The sequence below is a fragment of the Heloderma suspectum genome, chromosome 11, assembly GCF_057233095.1.
Source record: "Heloderma suspectum isolate Gila_16-S chromosome 11, 16-S_ref, whole genome shotgun sequence".
Classification (NCBI taxonomy): domain Eukaryota; kingdom Metazoa; phylum Chordata; class Lepidosauria; order Squamata; family Helodermatidae; genus Heloderma; species Heloderma suspectum.
Window position 1 is genome coordinate 17,439,077 of NC_139468.1, and position 19,185 is coordinate 17,458,261.

Consider the following 19,185-nt stretch of genomic DNA (forward strand, 5'->3'; position numbering starts at 1 on the left):
GTTTTGCTCCACCAACTGGTGTGTGTGTGTGTACACTTTCTTTCTGTCACAAAACAGCAAGCTCGATAGTGTAAAAGTAGCAAGTCAAACCTATGTGTAGAATTGATTTTTACCAATTAGGAGACTGCAGCAAGTAAACAGTGCTGGGTTTTTTCTCCCTTTTGGTAACTGAGAACTAAAAACAACAGCTGGAGAGGGGAATGTATGTGAAATATTGTAAATGTAAAAGAATGAACGAACGAGAAATTGTGAAATAAGGTGAATATTTGTTAGCTTTTTAGTAAGGATACCAAGCTAAAATGCAAGAAGCCTTGATTGTGGGAGTAAGATTTTAATTGTCCACATTGTATTTTGTTTGTTGACTCTTACACGCTGCAGGAAATTGAACTGGACATTCTCTAACATAGAATTCTGTTTCTTCATAAAATATTTTGAAGCTTTGAGGTACTATTTCTGACAGCTCCTGAACAAATCAGTAGTTTAAAAATATGTGGCTTGTCTATTGATATTTGTGAGAATCCCTATCAAAGTTGTAAAAGATATCTAGTAATCCAAAAAGCCATGTTTGGTGTTTCTCTCCTTAAAGGGATTGAGAATGCTTGAGTGTCTGTGTGCATGGGGTGTGTGCTCCTGATCTTAAAGTCTCTTAATTGCCTGTGCAATGGGAGTTGTTCCTAAAACAAGAAAATGTGTTCCAAATGACTGCTTTTGTGTGGAACTCCCACCTTATGATGCAGTGGGGAATGCTACCTCCCCTGTGTGAGTTCTTTGGTTAGCAAGGTCTGAACTCTGATGGAAATGCTTTCCACACTCTAAGTGTTTATACGGTTTCTCCCTTGTGTAGGTTTTGTAATAAGCTTTAAGGTTTGATTTAGAACTGAAACTTTTCCAACACATACAGCACTTACCAGTTTTACTTATTTTGCCTATTTTTTCTTGGATTGCATTTTCATGGAAGTTGCTGGCCTGGGAAGCAGAGGATTCATTTTCCCTCTTCCGAACTGGTTCAGTTTTCCTTCTCTGCTGTTGCCTCTTTTTGTATCTGTCTTTTTCTGGTGATGCCCCACGTAGTTCTCCCTTATTCTCTATTTCCCACTTATTACCTTCTGCAATGAAGACAGGAAACTAGTAAAAGCCCAAGTTAAAAATGGGCCCCCAAATCATTGAAAAACCTCAGTCAACAGTTGTGACGAAGCTGTTCTGTCAGGCTGCTGTGATACCTCCAATCTGTGTTTCTATTTATTGCGGTTCTTAACGTTTCCTGATGTTTCCAGGACTTAATGCTGATTGATAAATTGTTGTTTTCATTATGTTGTGGTTGTAACTTTATGTATTGGAGTATAATCATTGTTTCCCCCTTGTGGATTTTTGTGAAATGGAAAGGCAGGACATAAATATTTTAATAAATAAAAATAGATAAATCCTGTTATACCAGAAGGGTACTTGAGGCACTAAATTATAGGAAATGAGCAAAATGTGTATTTTTTTCCATTAGTAAACAGATATTATCATCAAAAAGGGAATGAGGGAGCCTTACCAAAAGAGGCCAGAAGATCACCTTTCTCCTCCATGGACTGCCTGTGCAGGGCTCTCTGGTCAGGATCCAGCACAGCCTTCTCCTTCTCAGTGACGTGCGCAGCAACCCCCTCAGTAGTTACTGGATCCTGAATGAAAAGGAAAAAAATCTACTTCATAGATAATATAACAATGACCTATGAGCAAAATCCAAAAGGTTAGTTAAGTGGCTAGTTATTATCCTGCTGGATTTAAACCTTCACAAATTGTATTCAGTCTTCCTAATGGGTAGCTTTGACTGAAGCAAAGAGGAGATTCATCCATGCCAAGGGAGGTGCGCAGGGGACAGAGGCCCCCCGATAGTGCTCCCATCAGTTTCCCCAGTGATTCTTGTTCCTACCTGGTCTGCTTGTATGGCAGATGTTTCCCCTCCACCACAAAGAAGAGGTGAAGACTGAGTACGTATTGCTGACATCATTCCATTGCCTGGTGAGACACAAGGGCAATGCATGTCTAAGAACACACAGGCATTTCAAAAAGCATAATTTATTGATTGATTTAAAGCATTTTATCCCTCTCTTCAGCTTCAGCTCTTTTCATCCATTGTAGGCATTTTTGGATGTTGATAGCCATTTTATATTTTACCTTTGGGAAAATGCATCTGGCCCCAATTTGGGCTCTTGGCCAAAAATCAAAGTGCTGGTTTCTGTGTATAAAGTCTTCATGTTGAAAGTATGCACATTTTTGAACTGTGGGAACGGACTGGAGGCAAGTAACGTCTCCCCACAAAGAATCAGGGGAACATAAAAGCAGCCCGTAGATACCTGGTACACTCAGCAGAGGGAGACCAAGTTGAAATATGCCCCGTTAATCCTTACCCGGCAAGGTGGCACTCTCCTGCTTCATCCCCTTTCGTAGGGGACTCTTTCCGGCGCTAGATGAAGCCTTCTCTGCCGCAGGTACTTTAGTGCCCGCTTCTACAAACAGGCCCTGCTCCTGGAAAGTAGTGAGGACCCAAGACATGGAATGGGGAGAAGCGTTAGAAAAGGAACGATAGAGGCAAAAGTCATGGGGATTTGGGACATCCCTCCCTACATGATTTCCGGTACATTTGGGGTGATCAACAGAGAGGTTTAGGATATCCTCTCCCACATTCTCGGCCTTTGGAACTAACAGGATGATGCACTCACCTGCTGATCTCCCTGCTTCTTGTCCTCTGCCTGTGTCAAAAGGAAAATTTCTGCCAGAGCCACTGCCTGGGAACTGGTCTCAGCTCCACATTCCCTGACCCACTTCTCCATCTCTGGTGGAAGGACTGTCAGGAACTGCTCCAGGACCACCAAGTCCAGAATCTGATGCTTTGTGTGTTGCTCTGGCTTCAGCCACTGATGGCAAAGATCTTGGAGTTTCCTGCAAACCTCTCGGGGCCCCTTGGCATCCTGGTAGCGGAACTGCCGGAAGCACTGGCGCTGTACTTCTGGGCGGATTGTGTCTGCACCCAGGATCTTCTGCACTGTTCTTTCCCAGGATTCCCCACTGTTCCCGATCTTGATGGGATCAGGACCTCTTCCTGCTGCAGGGCCAGCTGAGTCTTGCTCATCCATCTTTGATCTGTGCTCCAAGGAAGCCTCAAGCAAAGCCAAAGGATTGCTTTTGTTTTCTGCCAATTTCTGTGTGATGGAGGGAAAGGCGCACCCAATCAGTGGTGCCACCAAGTCCTGCAAAGCCAAGACATCATTATATAAGTGCATTATTACACTGTCAGGGCAGGAAGATTTTCACTTGATTAAATAAATCTTGGCTGATTAATCCTGACTTGTGAACAATTTTTTAAAAAATAAATGTAGTAATATATCAAGCGGGCAATTACATCAAGGAAAGAAAGATATTGCAATATAAAAGTAGAGAAAATTCACATGTATACAAAATAAACCAAAACATCATTCGTAACAATTCTTAACAGTTATATAATCATTATTTTACATTTATCTGAATTCTAATAAAATTGATTCAGCCCCGTGCTCATAAGAGGAGCATGGAGCAGCGAAAACAGGGCATTCCTGGGGGCGGGGCAGGCAGAAGTGCCTTTCTGATGCTTCCTATGCGTCGTCCCGCATCCACCCCCCTCCCCCGCTCTGACTTCCCATGGCTAGACAGCCGAAATTGGCTGTCTAGCTGTGAATGCAGGGCGGCTGAAGTGCAGAGGAGATGATCTCCTCGGTGCTGCTCCTGCCTGCATTGGATAGGAGGTCGCCTCTGAGTTTGGAGGCGGCGACCTATCCGATAGGATTGCGCCCTTAATTATAAATAATCTAGGTCAAAATAATGTTTGTATTTATGTTGTATTTAATATCTTATTATTTTAATTTGAACTGCAGCTAGTGCAGAGGCTTTATCATAGTAATGAAAATATTTGCCTATAAAATTCATCCTCCCACATGTTTACCTCCTCTTTCTCTTGTCTTCATCCAGCAAGGCTGCAACCCTATACACCCAAACTTGGGTGTAGGTGCTATTGAATTCAACTGGACTTACTTCTGAGTAGATATGGATAGGATTGCATTGTAATATTCTTGCTGCCATCAATAGATAATATCATTTTAATGTTTTAATATGACCCTGTTCCTCCCAAATATCTTAATAGAAAGATTGTTGGATCTAATGGAACTTCCATTCCTGTTATTTAATTTTTCTCATTCTCTGTCACCAAAACTTCTGTATGGTGTTGGACAATCCCACCATATATGGAGCTTTTTTATATTTACACCACTGGGATTTGGCGAGGACAGAGAGAAACATTCTCATAAATATGCGTAACCCTCCATGAAGTCATGTACCATCCGGCAAATATTTTATAATAGTTTTCCACTAAGCTGAAATTATTAACTTCGTCCTTATTTTAGACATATAGTTTTTTAATGTAAAACAAAGTAACATTTCTTTGCACTATCTAGCATTGATATACTACTCTTATACAGGGAGGTTCCATTCCTCTCACATCTAAGAGCTACCTTGCTGGAGCGGAACAAAGCTGCACATAGGAAAGCCTCCTGTTCCCAGTAGCGGTGGGCACTTCTTCTGAAACGCCCACAAGCTTTGTGCCCCACAGTAACTAGGATCTACCAGCAATGGTTTTCCTTTTCCTCGTTTCCTCTCCGCCCTTCCCTCTATTGACTTTCTTTTCTCCTGCCATTTAATACTTTCTCGTCTTTTCTCCTGCCATTTAATACTTTCTCGTCTTTTCTCCTGCCATTTATTACTTTCTCGTCTTTTCTCCTGCCATTTATTACTTTCTCGTCTTTTCTCCTGCCATTTATTACTTTCTCGTCTTTTCCCCTGCCATTTAATACTTTCTCGTCTTTTCCCCTGCCATTTAATACTTTCTCGTCTTTTCCCCTGCCATTTAATACTTTCTCGTCTTTTCCCCTGCCGTTTAATACTTTCTCGTCTTTTCCCCTGCCGTTTAATACTTTCTCGTCTTTTCCCCTGCCGTTTAATACTTTCTCGTCTTTTCCCCTGCCGTTTAATACTTTCTCGTCTTTTCCCCTGCCGTTTAATACTTTCTCGTCTTTTCCCCTGCCGTTTATTACTTTCTCGTCTTTTCCCCTGCCGTTTATTACTTTCTCGTCTTTTCCCCTGCCGTTTATTACTTTCTCGTCTTTTCCCCTGCCGTTTATTACTTTCTCGTCTTTTCCCCTGCCGTTTATTACTTTCTCGTCTTTTCCCCTGCCGTTTAATACTTTCTCGTCTTTTCCCCTGCCGTTTAATACTTTCTCGTCTTTTCCCCTGCCGTTTATTACTTTCTCGTCTTTTCCCCTGCCGTTTAATACTTTCTCGTCTTTTCCCCTGCCGTTTATTACTTTCTCGTCTTTTCCCCTGCCGTTTATTACTTTCTCGTCTTTTCCCCTGCCGTTTATTACTTTCTCGTCTTTTCCCCTGCCGTTTATTACTTTCTCGTCTTTTCCCCTGCCGTTTATTACTTTCTCGTCTTTTCCCCTGCCGTTTATTACTTTCTCGTCTTTTCCCCTGCCGTTTATTACTTTCTCGTCTTTTCCCCTGCCGTTTATTACTTTCTCGTCTTTTCCCCTGCCGTTTATTACTTTCTCGTCTTTTCCCCTGCCGTTTAATACTTTCTCGTCTTTTCCCCTGCCGTTTAATACTTTCTCGTCTTTTCCCCTGCCGTTTAATACTTTCTCGTCTTTTCCCCTGCCGTTTATTACTTTCTCGTCTTTTCCCCTGCCGTTTATTACTTTCTCGTCTTTTCCCCTGCCGTTTAATACTTTCTCGTCTTTTCCCCTGCCGTTTATTACTTTCTCGTCTTTTCCCCTGCCGTTTAATACTTTCTCGTCTTTTCCCCTGCCGTTTATTACTTTCTCGTCTTTTCCCCTGCCGTTTAATACTTTCTCGTCTTTTCCCCTGCCGTTTAATACTTTCTCGTCTTTTCCCCTGCCGTTTATTACTTTCTCGTCTTTTCCCCTGCCGTTTATTACTTTCTCGTCTTTTCCCCTGCCGTTTATTACTTTCTCGTCTTTTCCCCTGCCGTTTATTACTTTCTCGTCTTTTCCCCTGCCGTTTAATACTTTCTCGTCTTTTCCCCTGCCGTTTAATACTTTCTCGTCTTTTCCCCTGCCGTTTATTACTTTCTCGTCTTTTCCCCTGCCGTTTATTACTTTCTCGTCTTTTCCCCTGCCGTTTATTACTTTCTCGTCTTTTCCCCTGCCGTTTATTACTTTCTCGTCTTTTCCCCTGCCGTTTATTACTTTCTCGTCTTTTCCCCTGCCGTTTATTACTTTCTCGTCTTTTCCCCTGCCGTTTATTACTTTCTCGTCTTTTCCCCTGCCGTTTATTACTTTCTCGTCTTTTCCCCTGCCGTTTATTACTTTCTCGTCTTTTCCCCTGCCGTTTATTACTTTCTCGTCTTTTCCCCTGCCGTTTATTACTTTCTCGTCTTTTCCCCTGCCGTTTATTACTTTCTCGTCTTTTCCCCTGCCGTTTAATACTTTCTCGTCTTTTCTCCTGCCGTTTATTACTTTCTCGTCTTTTCTCCTGCCGTTTATTACTTTCTCGTCTTTTCTCCTGCCATTTAATACCTTCGCGTCCAGGTTAAATACTCTTCCCCCTTCGAGCCCCGTGCGAAACTATGTCAGAGGACGCCGGTTTAAAGGGGGCAATAACCCTAATCGAAGGCCAGAGATGAATGGCTTTCATGACGAGTGGCCGCCTTCGTTTGGACGCCCCTCCCCTCACCCCCCCCACCCCCGAAGGGTCCTCCTTGCTTTGCGGGAGGGAGGAAAGAAACGAGTTTCCTGATGCAGTTAGTGTGGGGGGTCCCGGGTGGGCCAGTGAACAGGGCCGCCTCCCCCTGGGGTGAAATGCGAAGAGGGCCTCCCGCTTGCTGCTCTCAGCCGCTCCACCCTCTCGTTCAGCCGACCCCCCCCCCGCCTTTGCTCCCCGTTCCGCAGCTGGGGGCTGAGCCTGGGCACCTCCCCCGCGCGCTCCCCACTCCCTCACCAGGCCTCCCCCGCAGTCCCGGGGCCCCCCGTCCCGCAAATGCACAGCGGGGGACTCACCAAACCCCAGCAAAGGGGCGCCGAGGCAGCGCTCGGGAAGGGGCGCAGGGAGAGAGACAGGGGGCGACCGCTTTCCCCCAGTGGAGGAGGTGGGGCAGGAAGGAGCGCGCGCGCGCGCGCGCGCGTGTGTGTGTGTGTGTGTGGGGGGGGTGCACTTGTTGTGGGGCGCCCCCTCCACTTCCGGCCCAAATTCCCTCCCCCTCTAGGAATCCGTCTCAGTTCCTTTAACCCTTAGAAGGCCAACCTCAGCGGAATCTTCCCTCCGGCACTCTCCAAGGCGCGCCGTGCGTTGCACGGGCGGCTCTTCGGCCTCTCCTGGGTGCTCCGGCCGTCCCCGCGCCTGGCAGAAATAGGAAGCCGCTCGCCGCGAGAGCTCCGAGCTGGTTTTGCTTCGGAATTAGTTGTCTCCCCCCCCGCCCCCCAAGAAGTAGGGAACCCCACCACTGTCCAGCGAAACAGAAATCCTGTCGGTGCATGGACGAGTGGGAGAAGAAGCGTTTCTGCCCTTCCGATGCTTCCGATTCCCAGTCGACCGTGGCAGTACAAAGGGCAGCAAAGAGGTGCGGGGGCACAGCGACAGCCCTCCCCCTTGCGCATGATGCTCCCGCGGCGCGGCACATGGCGGCATGCCAGCGCGGACCGGAAGTGAAGGGTGCCTGTTTCTTTTTACACAAAGAGCAAAGTTAGCCATGTTGGCAGTAAGAAAAATGCCAGAATCCAACGTCATCCCCAGCTGTGTTGATGTAAAACTACCTAGTCTCTCTCCGTGTCTGTTTTCTGCCTACCTGCGTGTTTTGCCTAAGGATGAAGACATCTGGATAACAGCTGGATTTTAGGTTTTCAAAAATGGGGGATCGACCATTGTTTGTTTCTTGATCCCAGCAGCCCCGAGGTGCAACCAGAAGCCATCGCAGCACCTACCAGAGACTAATTTGAATGCCTGCAATCTCCACCCACATTCCATCTTAATCACACACACACACACACACGTTTTGTGCTTTGTTTTCCCATCTAACCTGAAGACTTCTGGAGAACTCAAAAGCTTGCACACTATTTTATGAACTTAGGTTAGCTCAATAAAGGTATTAGCCTAATACGGATTTTGGAATCTTTTCTCTGTCTGTGTAGTAAATGCACCTCCCTGCCCCTGCTCCTCTGAAAAGGGGGAAACGGCCTGGCGAGGGTCCTCAGCAAGGTGGTGAAAGGAGCAAAGAATTGGGGTGTGTGCGTGAGAAAGAGAGAGAAACCATTTTCTGGGAAAAAGGGGAGAAAGTGGCATCCAAACTCCATGGTTCAATCCCCCTACAATCCCCTCCCCTCCATTGTAGATCTCTGGTTGTGTGTGTGTGTGTAAAAGAAGATTGGTCAGTTTTCCTCCTACTATCCTGAATGGAGTTTCTTTGCATCTCTGAGTGATTCTAGACCAGAGGATTCCTAGCACCTATTTTCCTCCTTAATGGATTGGGCGGGGGGTAAGGAAAAGTATAGGAAAAGTGGTGGGAAAACACAACAGGATTATAAATGGATTATGCTGACAACGTCTGGAGATGGATCCCCACACATTCCAGGTTTGAGGCAGGGCGATTGCAGGATAAAAGCCTGGTCTGGAAGTGCCCTTTGTATGAAATTGACCAGTTTCCTTTTAGCTTTTTAAACACTAGAGAAAATGCCTCTCAACGGGCTTTGCTGCTGCTAAGGTGAAAATAAAAGCAGCCACATGTCTTTTGCAGGAATTTCAGTTGTCATTATAAGAAATGTGATTTGCATATGTCATCAATGTACAATATGCAGTAAAGAGCAATAAAAGCGTTGAACACAGGTCCCTGTTCTAATGAGCGTATAATCTAAATTGACCGGGGGGGGGGGTGCCCACAAAAGGAGCCAGGGAAGAGGTCAGTGCAGCAAGCAATGAATATGAGAAAGGTCTTTCAACCTCCATAGATTTGATTCCAAATATGCCACTTAAAAGCATCCTGAGCCCCTCTCCAGTTGTTATGCACAGGTAGAAGACAGAGATGCAATTTTAAATGTGCTTTTATCCAGCATTTAAATTGAGTGCTGTCCATGCAGGAAGATGGATTTATAATCATACTGAAACCTTCCTGAATGATTTGCATCCCCAACCCTCTTTGAATCAACTGTTGTCTGCGTTGAGATAATGGTTTTTATCCCATTTTAGGTATTAGCTTACCAAAGCCAGAATATTTGTGTTATCAACACTGCTTTGTAAATGTTTCCCCACTATATATTTTTTGTATTCCATTTCTCTCTAACCTTCCTCCACTCCCCCTCCTCCCCATGCTGGTTTAGGATAGAACTTTATGCATTTGATGGAGTCTAGCCCACAAAACTAGAGAAGGGGCCATAATTCAGTGGCAGAGCACATGCTTTGCATGCAGAAGGTCCCTGGTTCAATACCCGGCATCTCCCGGCAGGGCTAGGAAAGAACCCTGCCTGAAAACCTGAAGAGCCATTGCCAGTCAATGTTGACAATACTGGGCTAGATGGAATAATGGTATGGCTCAGACTGCTTCCTACGTAAAGCTGATATCATAATAAATTTCTTAGTCTTTATGGTGCCACAAAATTTTGAAATTGTTTCTGGACTTAACAAAGGGGAGGAGCTTTTTAGATAAGCCAGTCCTCCTGATCATTCTGGTGAGTGGGGCCACAGATATCTGCCCTGAAAGCCTCACTCTGTGGGAATGAATAGGAGAAATAATAATAATGAATAGGAGGCAGGTGAAGATCCTGCTTCAGCTGGGCTGGTTTTAAGTGTACAGCTCTCAGTGTATTCACTGCATATTCTTGATCCTGTGAGCTCCTTTGAGGACCACAGTGGAAAAGTAGGTTATCAGTCCACTAAATAAGGAAATACAGAAATGCATCCGAGTGCTGTTCCAGAGCAGGATGGCCCAGTAGCCAGTTTAGGCGAGAGGAGTGTTTTTTTGCAAACTATCTGGAGGACATTATTGATCTTGGAAGTAGGAAAAGGTGTCATATCCAAGACCTTTTGGAATGTTGTTGAGAAACTGTATGTGGTGGGCAGGAGGATTCCAAAGCAGTTAAAATCTATTGATGTTGGTTAAAGGCAGTTAGAAAAGGAGAGTCAGAGGGGAGGAGGGAGGAAAAAATACAGAAAGCAAGACTTTTCAGTTGTTCAAAACCTCAGGATTTACTATTACGGATGCAGAACCTCGTATTAGACAGTTTACCAGTTTGTCTCTTGTCCCAAAGTTACTGTGGCCTGTTGTGATACAGCTGCTTCATGCAAATAGTTATGCATATGATTTAGAATTAAAGCAAATGTTCAATTCAAAAAGGTAAATGAAAAAGAAGCCAGTTCACTGGGGCTACTTGAATGGTAGGAGCAGGAATTACACTTGTGAGGCAGCTGGAGTATGCTACAATCCTATGCACACTCACTGGAAAGCAAGTCTCACTGAAATCGGTGGCACTTCTGAGTAAACAAGATGGATAGGATCAAGCTGCACATGTAATTCCTCATGGGAAAATGTAGCAATAAGAGGTGGGGGAAGAGGGCTAGTATGCATAAACTTATTGAATATACTCTAGCTTACAGCAAATATTTATCTTTGGTCCCACAACAGTCCTTTGGGCTTCCATATATTTAGCCATATGGGAAGAAGAGGTAGGCAGTGCAGATTACATTCACTCTACTTCTGCTCTGAAATAAAATGTTCCTTTAAAGCCAAGTAGATGCATGTTCAGGGGTACTATGAAACTTGACCTGGGGTGGCATCCCTGGATTTTACTAAAAGTTAATTGAGAACGGTCACAGGCTAAAACCTATTCAATAAATTGGGCAGAGGACTGGAATATCTATGGTGTACTATGTCAGTCATTATTTCTCATTAGATACAAATGTAAGATTAAAATAAATGGAACAGCATTTAAACTTCTTTCTTGTTCTACAACCCATGAATATGGCCCTTGTGTAGCATTCATTTATACAGCGCATCTCCTAACTGCACTCCCTAATGAGAAATATTGGTCACATTGTGATCGAATCTCATTCCATGCTCCAAGCACTCCTACAGTTCCTCGCTGCATAAGCTCACTGATGAAGCTTGTGCTTCTCCTGAAGTTCTTTCCACACCCCAGTCATTTATATGGCTTCTCCCCACGTGAGTCCTTTGATGGTATGTGAGGCTTTGTCCTGACACCAAAGCTCTTCCTACAGTCCAAGCATTGATACAGGTTCTCTCCTATGTGAATTCCTCAAGAGTTCTGACTGAACCTGTGCCACCATTACAAATATTTATATGGTTTCTCCCAGGTGTGAGTACTTTGATGGTATGTGAGGCTTGTGCTCAAAGTGAAGCTCTTTCCACACACTAAGCATATGTATGGCCTCTCCCCTGTGTGAATTCTTTGATGGTATGTGAGGCTTGTGCTTCTACTGAAGGCCTTTCCACACTCCAGACATTTATACGGTTTGTCCCCTGTGTGAATTCTTTGATGAGAAGTGAGGTTTGTGCTTCTACTGAAATTCTGTCCGCACTGCAAGCATTTATATGGTTTCTCCCCTGTGTGGGTTCTTTGATGACAAGTAAGATTTGTGCTTCTACTGAAGCTCTTCCCACACTCCAAGCATTTATATGGTTTTTCCCCAGTGTGAGTTCTTTGATGGTATGTGAGGCTTTTCCTTACACTATAGCTGTTTCCACACTGCAGGCATTGATATGGTTTCTCTCCTGTGTGAGTTCTTTGATGGTACATGAGGCTTGTGCTTGAGCTGTAACTCTTTCCACACTCCAAACATTTGTATGGCTTCTCCCCTGTGTGAGTTCTTTGATGTTTATTGAGATTTCTGCTTACACTGAAGCTCTTCCCACAGTCCAAGCATTTATGTGGTTTCTCCCCTGTGTGAGTTCTTTGATGGTATGTGAAGTTTGCCTTTACGCTGAAGCTTTTTCCACACTCTAAACATTTATATGGTTTTTCCCCTGTGTGGATTTTGAGATGAGCTTTAAGGTTTGATTTATAAGTGAAACTTTTCAGACATACAGAGCACTTATTCTTTCCATTTCTTTTTTCAATTTTTTCTTGGATTTCCATTTTATGGTTGTCACTGCCCTGAAAACCAGGGTATTTACTCCTTCTCTTCGGATTTCCTTCTGTTTTCCTTCTCTGCTGTTCCCTCTTTTTCCCTCTGTCTTGTTTCAGTGACTCTCCATGCGGTTCTCCCTTATTCTCCATTTCCCACAGATCATCTTCTAGAATGAAGAGACAAAATTGATAAGCACCTGAGCTCGAAATGCACCTTACGTCATTGAATTACCTCAGTTAATAGCTGTGGTAAAGGAAGAATTGAAAGGAGGCAGATCCTACCGCACATTGAACAGCTGGGGTTGACTAGCATTAGCTAGCATTAACTGACAGCTGGTATGGTCTGCCAGAACTCCCCCCACCCCTTTTTTTCTCTCTCCTCCCAGCAGCTGTTGAGGACTGAGATTTGGAGTGTTTCAAGGAGCAGGGAGCCTTGCTGATCTTCAGCTATTAACTCTTTAAAGCTTTGAACTACTTGGCTCAGCATTCATCAGCCCTCAGCAGTTGTTGCAGGTTAACTCTCCTACAGTTCCTCTACATGCTTATGGGTAAAATTGGGCTTCTAGGCCATATTTGTAGTTACAGTGGCCAAAGCATTTTGGTTTGGATGTGCGAAACTCAGATTCCAATTTCTGGTTATCTATGAAACTTACTGGGTAGAGGGGCAAGATAGAATGGGAAAATCAGGTTGCAAGGACAGAGAGAAAGAGAGAAATGTGTGCTGGTTCGTGTGACTATGTGTTATTCTTGCTTCTATATCCACTCTCAGCCTAAAGCATCTTGGATGTCAGGCTAGCTGTCTGACAGCCATAAACGGGCAGTCACAAACTGGTTAATGCCAGGCCAGTCAACTGGAAAATAGCAAAGAAACAAAAAGGCAGACAAAAACAGGAAAACAGAAAAGGCAAGAGTAATCCTGGATGAGTGAGCCCACCTGTTGTGTATAACCCAGCCAAGTCCCAGCTGGGTCTTTCCCACTTCTCAGCCCAACAGGATGGACCGTTGCTGTACTCTACTGGGATTCCATCCCATGTTCCATTGAGGTTCCATTGAGCAATCGCCTAATTTCAAGTGTGTGGACAGCCTTCCCCAGCATGGTCCCCTCCAAATGTTTTGGACTACAGTTCCCATAATCACTGACCACTGGCTGTGTTAGCTGAGGCTGACGGGAGCTGTAGTCCAAAACATCTGTAGGGCATTACATTGGGGAAGCCTACACTGGAAAGGCACGATAGAAATATTTTAAGGGGAAAAATAGATTAATTCTGATAGAAGGGGACACGAGGGCCTAAAATATTGGTAATTTGAAAAAGTTTCACCACGCACATACACGGACGTGTGCGTGCATGTGTATCTATTCTCTCACATACACAAACATTTACTGCATTTGTAGACACCTATTATCATCAACCAAGGTAAAACGAAACCTTACCAAGGGAGGCCAGAATCCCGCAATTCTCCTCCATGACTTGTTTGTGCAGAGCTCTATGGCCAGGATCTAGCAGAGCCCATTCCTCCTCAGTGAAATGCACAGCAACCTCCTCAAAGGCTACCAGGCCCTGGACAAAAAAGAAAATATTTCTTCCTCATAGATAACATGATCTACTAGCAGAATCTGACAGGCTAGTTATGGTGTGGGGCTGGGTATCATCCTGTCAGATTTAAACATTGTCATGTCATGAGTGACATGGACAGCCTCCTTAGTGGGCAGCTTTGACAAAAGCAAGGAGGCCCCAAAGTGCCTCTTCTAGTGATCCTTCCTCCTACCTGATCTGGTTGCACAGAAGCCGTTTTCCCTTCACTGCAAAAGATAGATGATGATGATGGAGTATGTACTGTTGGCATCACGCCATTGCCTGCAAGAGACAAATGTGATGAGAGCCCAACACTATGTGCTTGTCTCAGAGATCAAGTGATGCATACCGAAATGCACAAGGAAGTTACAAAATGTTTTCTCTCTCATGCATTTTGGATGTTGATACCCGTTTTATATTTCAGCTTTGTGAAAACACATGTCTCTCCATTTGCGCTTTTAGCCACAAATCAAAGTGCTGCTTCCCAGGTATTAAGTCTTGAAGTGTTTAAAGTAAACACATTTTTGAAGTGGGGAAAAGGGCTAGGGACAAGTATCTTCCCCCCACAAAAGCCGCCCATGGATTTTTTGCATAATCAATAGAGAGAAGCCAAGTTATAATATGCCCCACTAATCCTTACCTTGCAAGATCGTACCTCCATCACCCTCCTGTTTGATCCCCCTTTGTAGGGGACACTTTACGGTGCCTGATGGAGTGTCCTCTCCCTCAGGAAATGTAGTGCCCACTTCTGCAACCAGGCCCTGCTCCTGAAATAGCAATGAAGATCCAAGACATGGGATGGGAAGGTTTAGAAAAGAAATAATAGAGGCTTGGGATATCCCTCCCTGGATGATCTCCAAAATGAGTTGGGTAAATAGTAGAGAGTTCTAGGATATCCTCCCTCACATTCTTGGCCCCTTGGAACTATCAGGATGAAATGCTCTTACATTCTGTTCTTCCTCCTTCTTGTCCTCTGCCTGACTCAGGAGAAAACCTTCTGCCAGGGCCACTGCCTGGGAACTGGTTTCCACTCCACATTCCCTGGCCCAGCTCTCCATCTCTGGCGCAAGGACCGTCAGGAACTGCTCCAGGATCACCAAATCCAGAATCTGATTCTTTGTGTGTTGCTCTGGCTTCAGCCACTGCTGGCAAATATTGTGAAGTTGGCTGCAAAACCCTCGGGGCCCCTCGGCCTCCTGGTAGCAGAACTGCTGGAAGCGCGGGTGCTGTACATCTGATCTGACACTGTCTTCACCCAGGATCTTCTGCACAGCTCTTTCCCAGGATTTCACTCTGTTCTCAGTCCTGGGGGTCTCAAGACTTCTTTCTGCTTCAGGGCCAGATGAGTCTTGTTCCTTCATCTTTGATCTGTGCTCCAAGGAAGCCTCCAACAGTGCCAAAGGATTGCTTTCCTCTTTTAATTTTTGTCTCAAGGCAAAAACGGTCCAATTGGTGGTGTTACCAAGTCCTGCAAAACCAAGACACCATTCTGTAAATACATTATTACACTAAGACAGGAAGATTTTCCCAAAACAAATGTGGATGACTCCAGCTAGCAACCAGACTTCCTCTCAGAAAGTAAAGAGGTGAATGCCAAGATTCTAAGACAAACTACAGAGTTTTGGGGAGGTTCCTTCACTGCCTTCCATCTCGTTGTGGTCAGAAGACGTAGCATCCCCACTACTGGTCTCTCTCTAATAATTCTTCCCCCTCTGTGAATGCTTCCTTTCTCCGCCTTCCATTAAACCCCCTCCCATTCTACACCCTTGTTCCTCCCTCAGAGCCTACAGGCAACCACCCCTCCTGTTCATGTTTTGCTCCTCCCATGTTCTCCTTAAGCCTCAAAGGGGACGGCAGAGGATGAGATGGCTAGATAGCATCACTGATGCAATGAATATGGACTTGAGCACACTCCGGGAGAGAGCGGAGGACAGGAAGGCCTGGCGTGCTATGGTCCATGGGGTCACGAAGAGTCGGACACAACGACTGAAGAACAACCACCACCTTGAAATGGATTTAAATTAAGGCTGTCACTTCATTTAAGAAATCTTAGGTGAGTAATACTTTTTTTTTGAGAAGTCAGAGGATTAATCAACTAAGTCACATATGCATAAAATCTATATTTATGATTAAAGTATAACTTTATACTGGACCGCAATTGCTGCAGAGAAATGTTACTTTGTTGTTGTTGTTCAGTCGTGTCCGACTCTTCGTGACCCCATGGACCATAGCACGCCAGGCCTTCCTGTCCTGTGCTCTCTCCCGGAGTGTGCTCAAGTCCATATTCATTGCATCAGTGATGCTATCTAGCCATCTCATCCTCTGCCATCCCCTTCTCCTTTTGCCTTCAGTCTTTCCCAGCATCAGGGTCTTTTCCAGAGAGTTTTCTCTTCACATTAGGTGGCCAAAATATTTGAGCTTCAGCTTCAGTATCTGTCCTTCCAATGAGCACTCAGGGTTGATTTCCTTTAGGATTGACTGATTTGACCTCCTTGCAGTCCAGGGGACTCGTAAGAGTCTTCTCCAGCACCACAGTTCTAAAGTAATGTTACTTTATCTTACATTAAACAATGTAAAGATATATCTATATATTTATTTAATGTAAAATAATGCAACACTTCTCTGAAGCATCGGAGGTCCAATATACTGCCTCAGTTAAATTTGAGGTTCTATTCCTCTCTCAGCTAAAGACTGTCTTGCTGGAACAGAACAAAGCTGCACATAGGTAAGTCTCCTATTCCCAGCAGTAGCCATCAGCTGCTTCTGAGGCATCCACAAGCTTTGTACCCTGCAGCAACTGGGATCCACCAGCTGTGTCCTGTTGAGTGTTTTTTTTTTTTATCCTCTCTTGCTTCTTTATGCCTTTCCCCTTTTCTTTCAACCTCCCTCGCCCCTTAACACTTTTGAGTCCTGCTTCAATAGTCTTCCCTTCTGAATGTGGATTGGCCACGTGCAAAAATGCATTAAGGACAAGGCACTGCCTGATCAATAGGGGTTCTAATTCTAACTGAAGTGCAGAAGTATAATTGATAAATCACTTCCATTTATCGACTCAGCGCTGCTGTCTCTCCCCCCCACCCCCATTTAAACTCCCACGAGTCGAGCGCGCATCTTAGTCTTGCAAACACGAGGGAAGAAACAGGTTGCCTGCGGGTGGGGCGGGTGCACAAGATCCTCCCCCTCTGGAGTGAAATCCGTGGGGCTTTCTCAGCCCCTCCACCCGCCCAGCCAGCAGAAGCCACCCTGCTTTTTCTCTCCACTAACTGGCCGAGGTTTGAGCCGGGGCATCTCTTCCAGAGCCTCCTCGCCAGCTCTCCTCCGCAGCCACGGGGCTCCCCTTCACCCAAACGCACAAAGGGGGCCTCACCGGGCCCCAGAAGGGGGCAGCTGTGCAGCGCTGCAGAAGCACGGAGGCCATTTTCCTCCAGGGCGGGAGGCAGGGCGGAAGAGGCTTCGGAAATGCCTTTGCTGCGGCTGACGCCCCCGCCTCTTCCTGCCCAAATCCCATCCCGCTCTAGGAATCGAGCTCGGTGCCTTTAACCCTTAGAAGGCCAAGCGGCGATATTCTCCGCGAGTCTTCCGAAGCCACGGATCGTTTTTTGGCCTCTCGTGGCGTGCGCGGACTTTGTCATCCCCGGGCAAAACTAGGAGGAAGCTGGCAGTGAAGGCTCTGATCCGTTTATGCTTTTTGATCGATCGTTTTCCCTCCAAGAAGCAAGACAGCCCTTCAGTTCCACCCTACAGAACTCCGCTCAGTCCAGTGATGAACGCGAGAAGAAACGTTTCTGCTGCTTGGGGTCCCCGAAGGCAGGGGTGGGCCGAAGGCAGACTTTCAAAAGTTTTGGATTTCAACTCCCAGCATTCCTGACCATTGGGAGCAGAAATCCAAAATACCTGGAGATACCTTCTGCCCACCTCTGCTCTAAGGGTACAGATTCCCAGTCAGCAGAGGCTACACAGAGGGCAGCACTGCAAAGAAACGGGGCAGGGGACCAAAGTTGTTTGTAGGTCACATGAGCCCCCCCCCCCCCCCCTATATATTGTGCATGATGCGCCTGTCTCGCTCATGGCAGCATTGAGATGACAACTAGGGATGAAGATCATGTATTTCTTTTCTTTTGTCTGTATCTGTGGCCCAGAGCGAATGCACCTTCCTGACCCACCCATCTGAAAAGGGAAATTGTTCTCGTGAGATTCCTCTGCAAGGAGATGAAGGGAGCAAAGAGTTAAAGATGGAAAAATATTGGAGGGACAAGAAACCTCCAAATTCCCTTGTAGACTCTTCAGGCTGCCTTTTCCATGCAATCCAGTGTAAAGCGCTGTCCAGTCTCCTTTGTTCCCATTACATAGCTCTCCTGTGAGGCCTCCCACAGTTGACCCGAGCACTCTCCAGTCTGTTGCGTTATGCAAAAGATGGGCTAAAACACTGATGCATGCAGTATCCCCCTAAACACACTTGAAGGTACAATTCTTCAGTGGGTTCAGTACTCCCAAATGTGCTCTTATTATACAGTCCCCATGTGTTAACCTCAGAAGAGTCTTGCTAGAGGCCTATCTAGTCCAGCGGTCAGTTTCTAACCATGGGCTGTAACCTACCAATGTCTTTTAAATTCTAAATCTCTAGTGTTAAAGGGTATGCTATCCACATTATACAGATTGTTGACTGAATTATTTTGTGGGTTCTTCTCTGCAGTATAAAAAGCATCCTGGGAAGTGGATTTAGGGGTGTTGATAGATAACTTCCTTTGGGACAAGTGTTCCACACACACCCCAACAAGGGTGAGGGCATTGACTTTCAAAGTACTTTCTCCTGGGCACTTAATCACAACCAAGGCATAAAAGTTCTTCAGAACTGCTTTAGATAAATGTTGGGGGGTGCAAAGGGATTGGTGCACTTGTGGCTATGCCTCCTAGTAGAGCCATTTGGGGACAAAATCTCCAAAGAAATTAACGGTGTTATCAGATAAAACATCAGCAAGACATCACTACTTGCAATCCTGGGTAATTTTCCAAGACTTACAGGCTACACTGTATCAAGATTTTACATTCACTGGGAAGTGAAAGGGGCTTATCAGCTGAAGGATCTATTTGTGGGAGGACGGCGCTTAACTGATGTTAAAATTGTTGAACAAAGTTTGAAAAATTACGTTCACACTCAATCACAGTGATGAAGGGGATGTTTCCTAAGATTTGTATTGGTAATGGAAATATATGGTGATTTGATGGATATAAATGCATGGATGGGAAGCCCACTTAGGGCGCAATCCTATGCAGATAGGCAGCCGCCTCCAAACTTGGAGGTGACCACCTATCCAATGCAGGGCAGAAGCACGGAGGGGATCATTCCCTCCGTGCTTCTCCTGCCCTGCATTTGCAGCTAGACAGCCGATTTCAGCTGTCTAGCCACAGGAGGGCGGAGCAGGGGATGAGGCTACTGGATGAGACATTGGATG

The 19,185-nt window shown here is 45.4% G+C and overlaps 2 protein-coding genes across 6 annotated transcripts; both read right to left on the reverse strand.

The window, feature by feature from the left end:
* Positions 1 to 641: 641 nt before the first annotated feature.
* On the reverse strand, positions 642 to 7,279 carry LOC146337072 (uncharacterized). Its single transcript, XM_084817031.1, has 6 exons — positions 7,086 to 7,279; positions 2,706 to 3,233; positions 2,394 to 2,511; positions 1,916 to 2,001; positions 1,538 to 1,664; positions 642 to 1,106 (listed from the first exon to the last, which is right to left on the reverse strand). Exons 2-6 carry the CDS (start codon positions 3,117 to 3,119, stop codon positions 727 to 729), a joined length of 1,125 nt encoding a protein of 374 aa, XP_084673157.1. The 5' UTR covers positions 3,120 to 3,233; positions 7,086 to 7,279; the 3' UTR covers positions 642 to 726.
* A 2,959-nt stretch (positions 7,280 to 10,238) lies between these two features.
* On the reverse strand, positions 10,239 to 17,163 carry LOC146337073 (zinc finger protein 202-like). 5 transcript variants are annotated; one of them, XM_084817030.1, is made up of 6 exons: positions 17,100 to 17,163; positions 14,680 to 15,200; positions 14,388 to 14,499; positions 13,926 to 14,014; positions 13,591 to 13,717; positions 10,239 to 12,325 (listed from the first exon to the last, which is right to left on the reverse strand). In XM_084817030.1, the coding sequence occupies exons 2-6, from the start codon at positions 15,091 to 15,093 to the stop codon at positions 11,358 to 11,360; spliced, it is 1,710 nt and encodes a 569-aa protein (XP_084673156.1). In that variant the 5' UTR covers positions 15,094 to 15,200; positions 17,100 to 17,163; the 3' UTR covers positions 10,239 to 11,357. The 5 variants fall into 5 exon arrangements, with proteins under 5 accessions (XP_084673156.1, XP_084673151.1, XP_084673153.1 ...); XM_084817025.1 differs by having other exon boundaries at positions 14,373 to 14,499; XM_084817027.1 differs by having other exon boundaries at positions 14,373 to 14,499; positions 17,086 to 17,163.
* Positions 17,164 to 19,185: the final 2,022 nt, after the last annotated feature.

Coding starts and splice junctions, on each gene's coding strand:
- LOC146337073 (XM_084817025.1), bottom strand. CDS start 15,093: ATGAAGGAACAAGACTCATCTGGCCCTGAAGCAGAAAGAAGTCTTGAG. Junction 14,015..14,372: donor TGGAGGTACGATCTTGCAAG/GTAAGGATTAGT, acceptor TGTCTCTTGCAG/GCAATGGCGTGATGCCAACA. Junction 13,718..13,925: donor CTTCTGTGCAACCAGATCAG/GTAGGAGGAAGG, acceptor TTTTTTGTCCAG/GGCCTGGTAGCCTTTGAGGA.
- LOC146337072 (XM_084817031.1), bottom strand. CDS start 3,119: ATGGATGAGCAAGACTCAGCTGGCCCTGCAGCAGGAAGAGGTCCTGAT. Junction 2,002..2,393: donor GGAGAGTGCCACCTTGCCGG/GTAAGGATTAAC, acceptor GTGTCTCACCAG/GCAATGGAATGATGTCAGCA. Junction 1,107..1,537: donor TGATCTTCTGGCCTCTTTTG/GTAAGGCTCCCT, acceptor TCTTCATTGCAG/AAGGTAATAAGTGGGAAATA.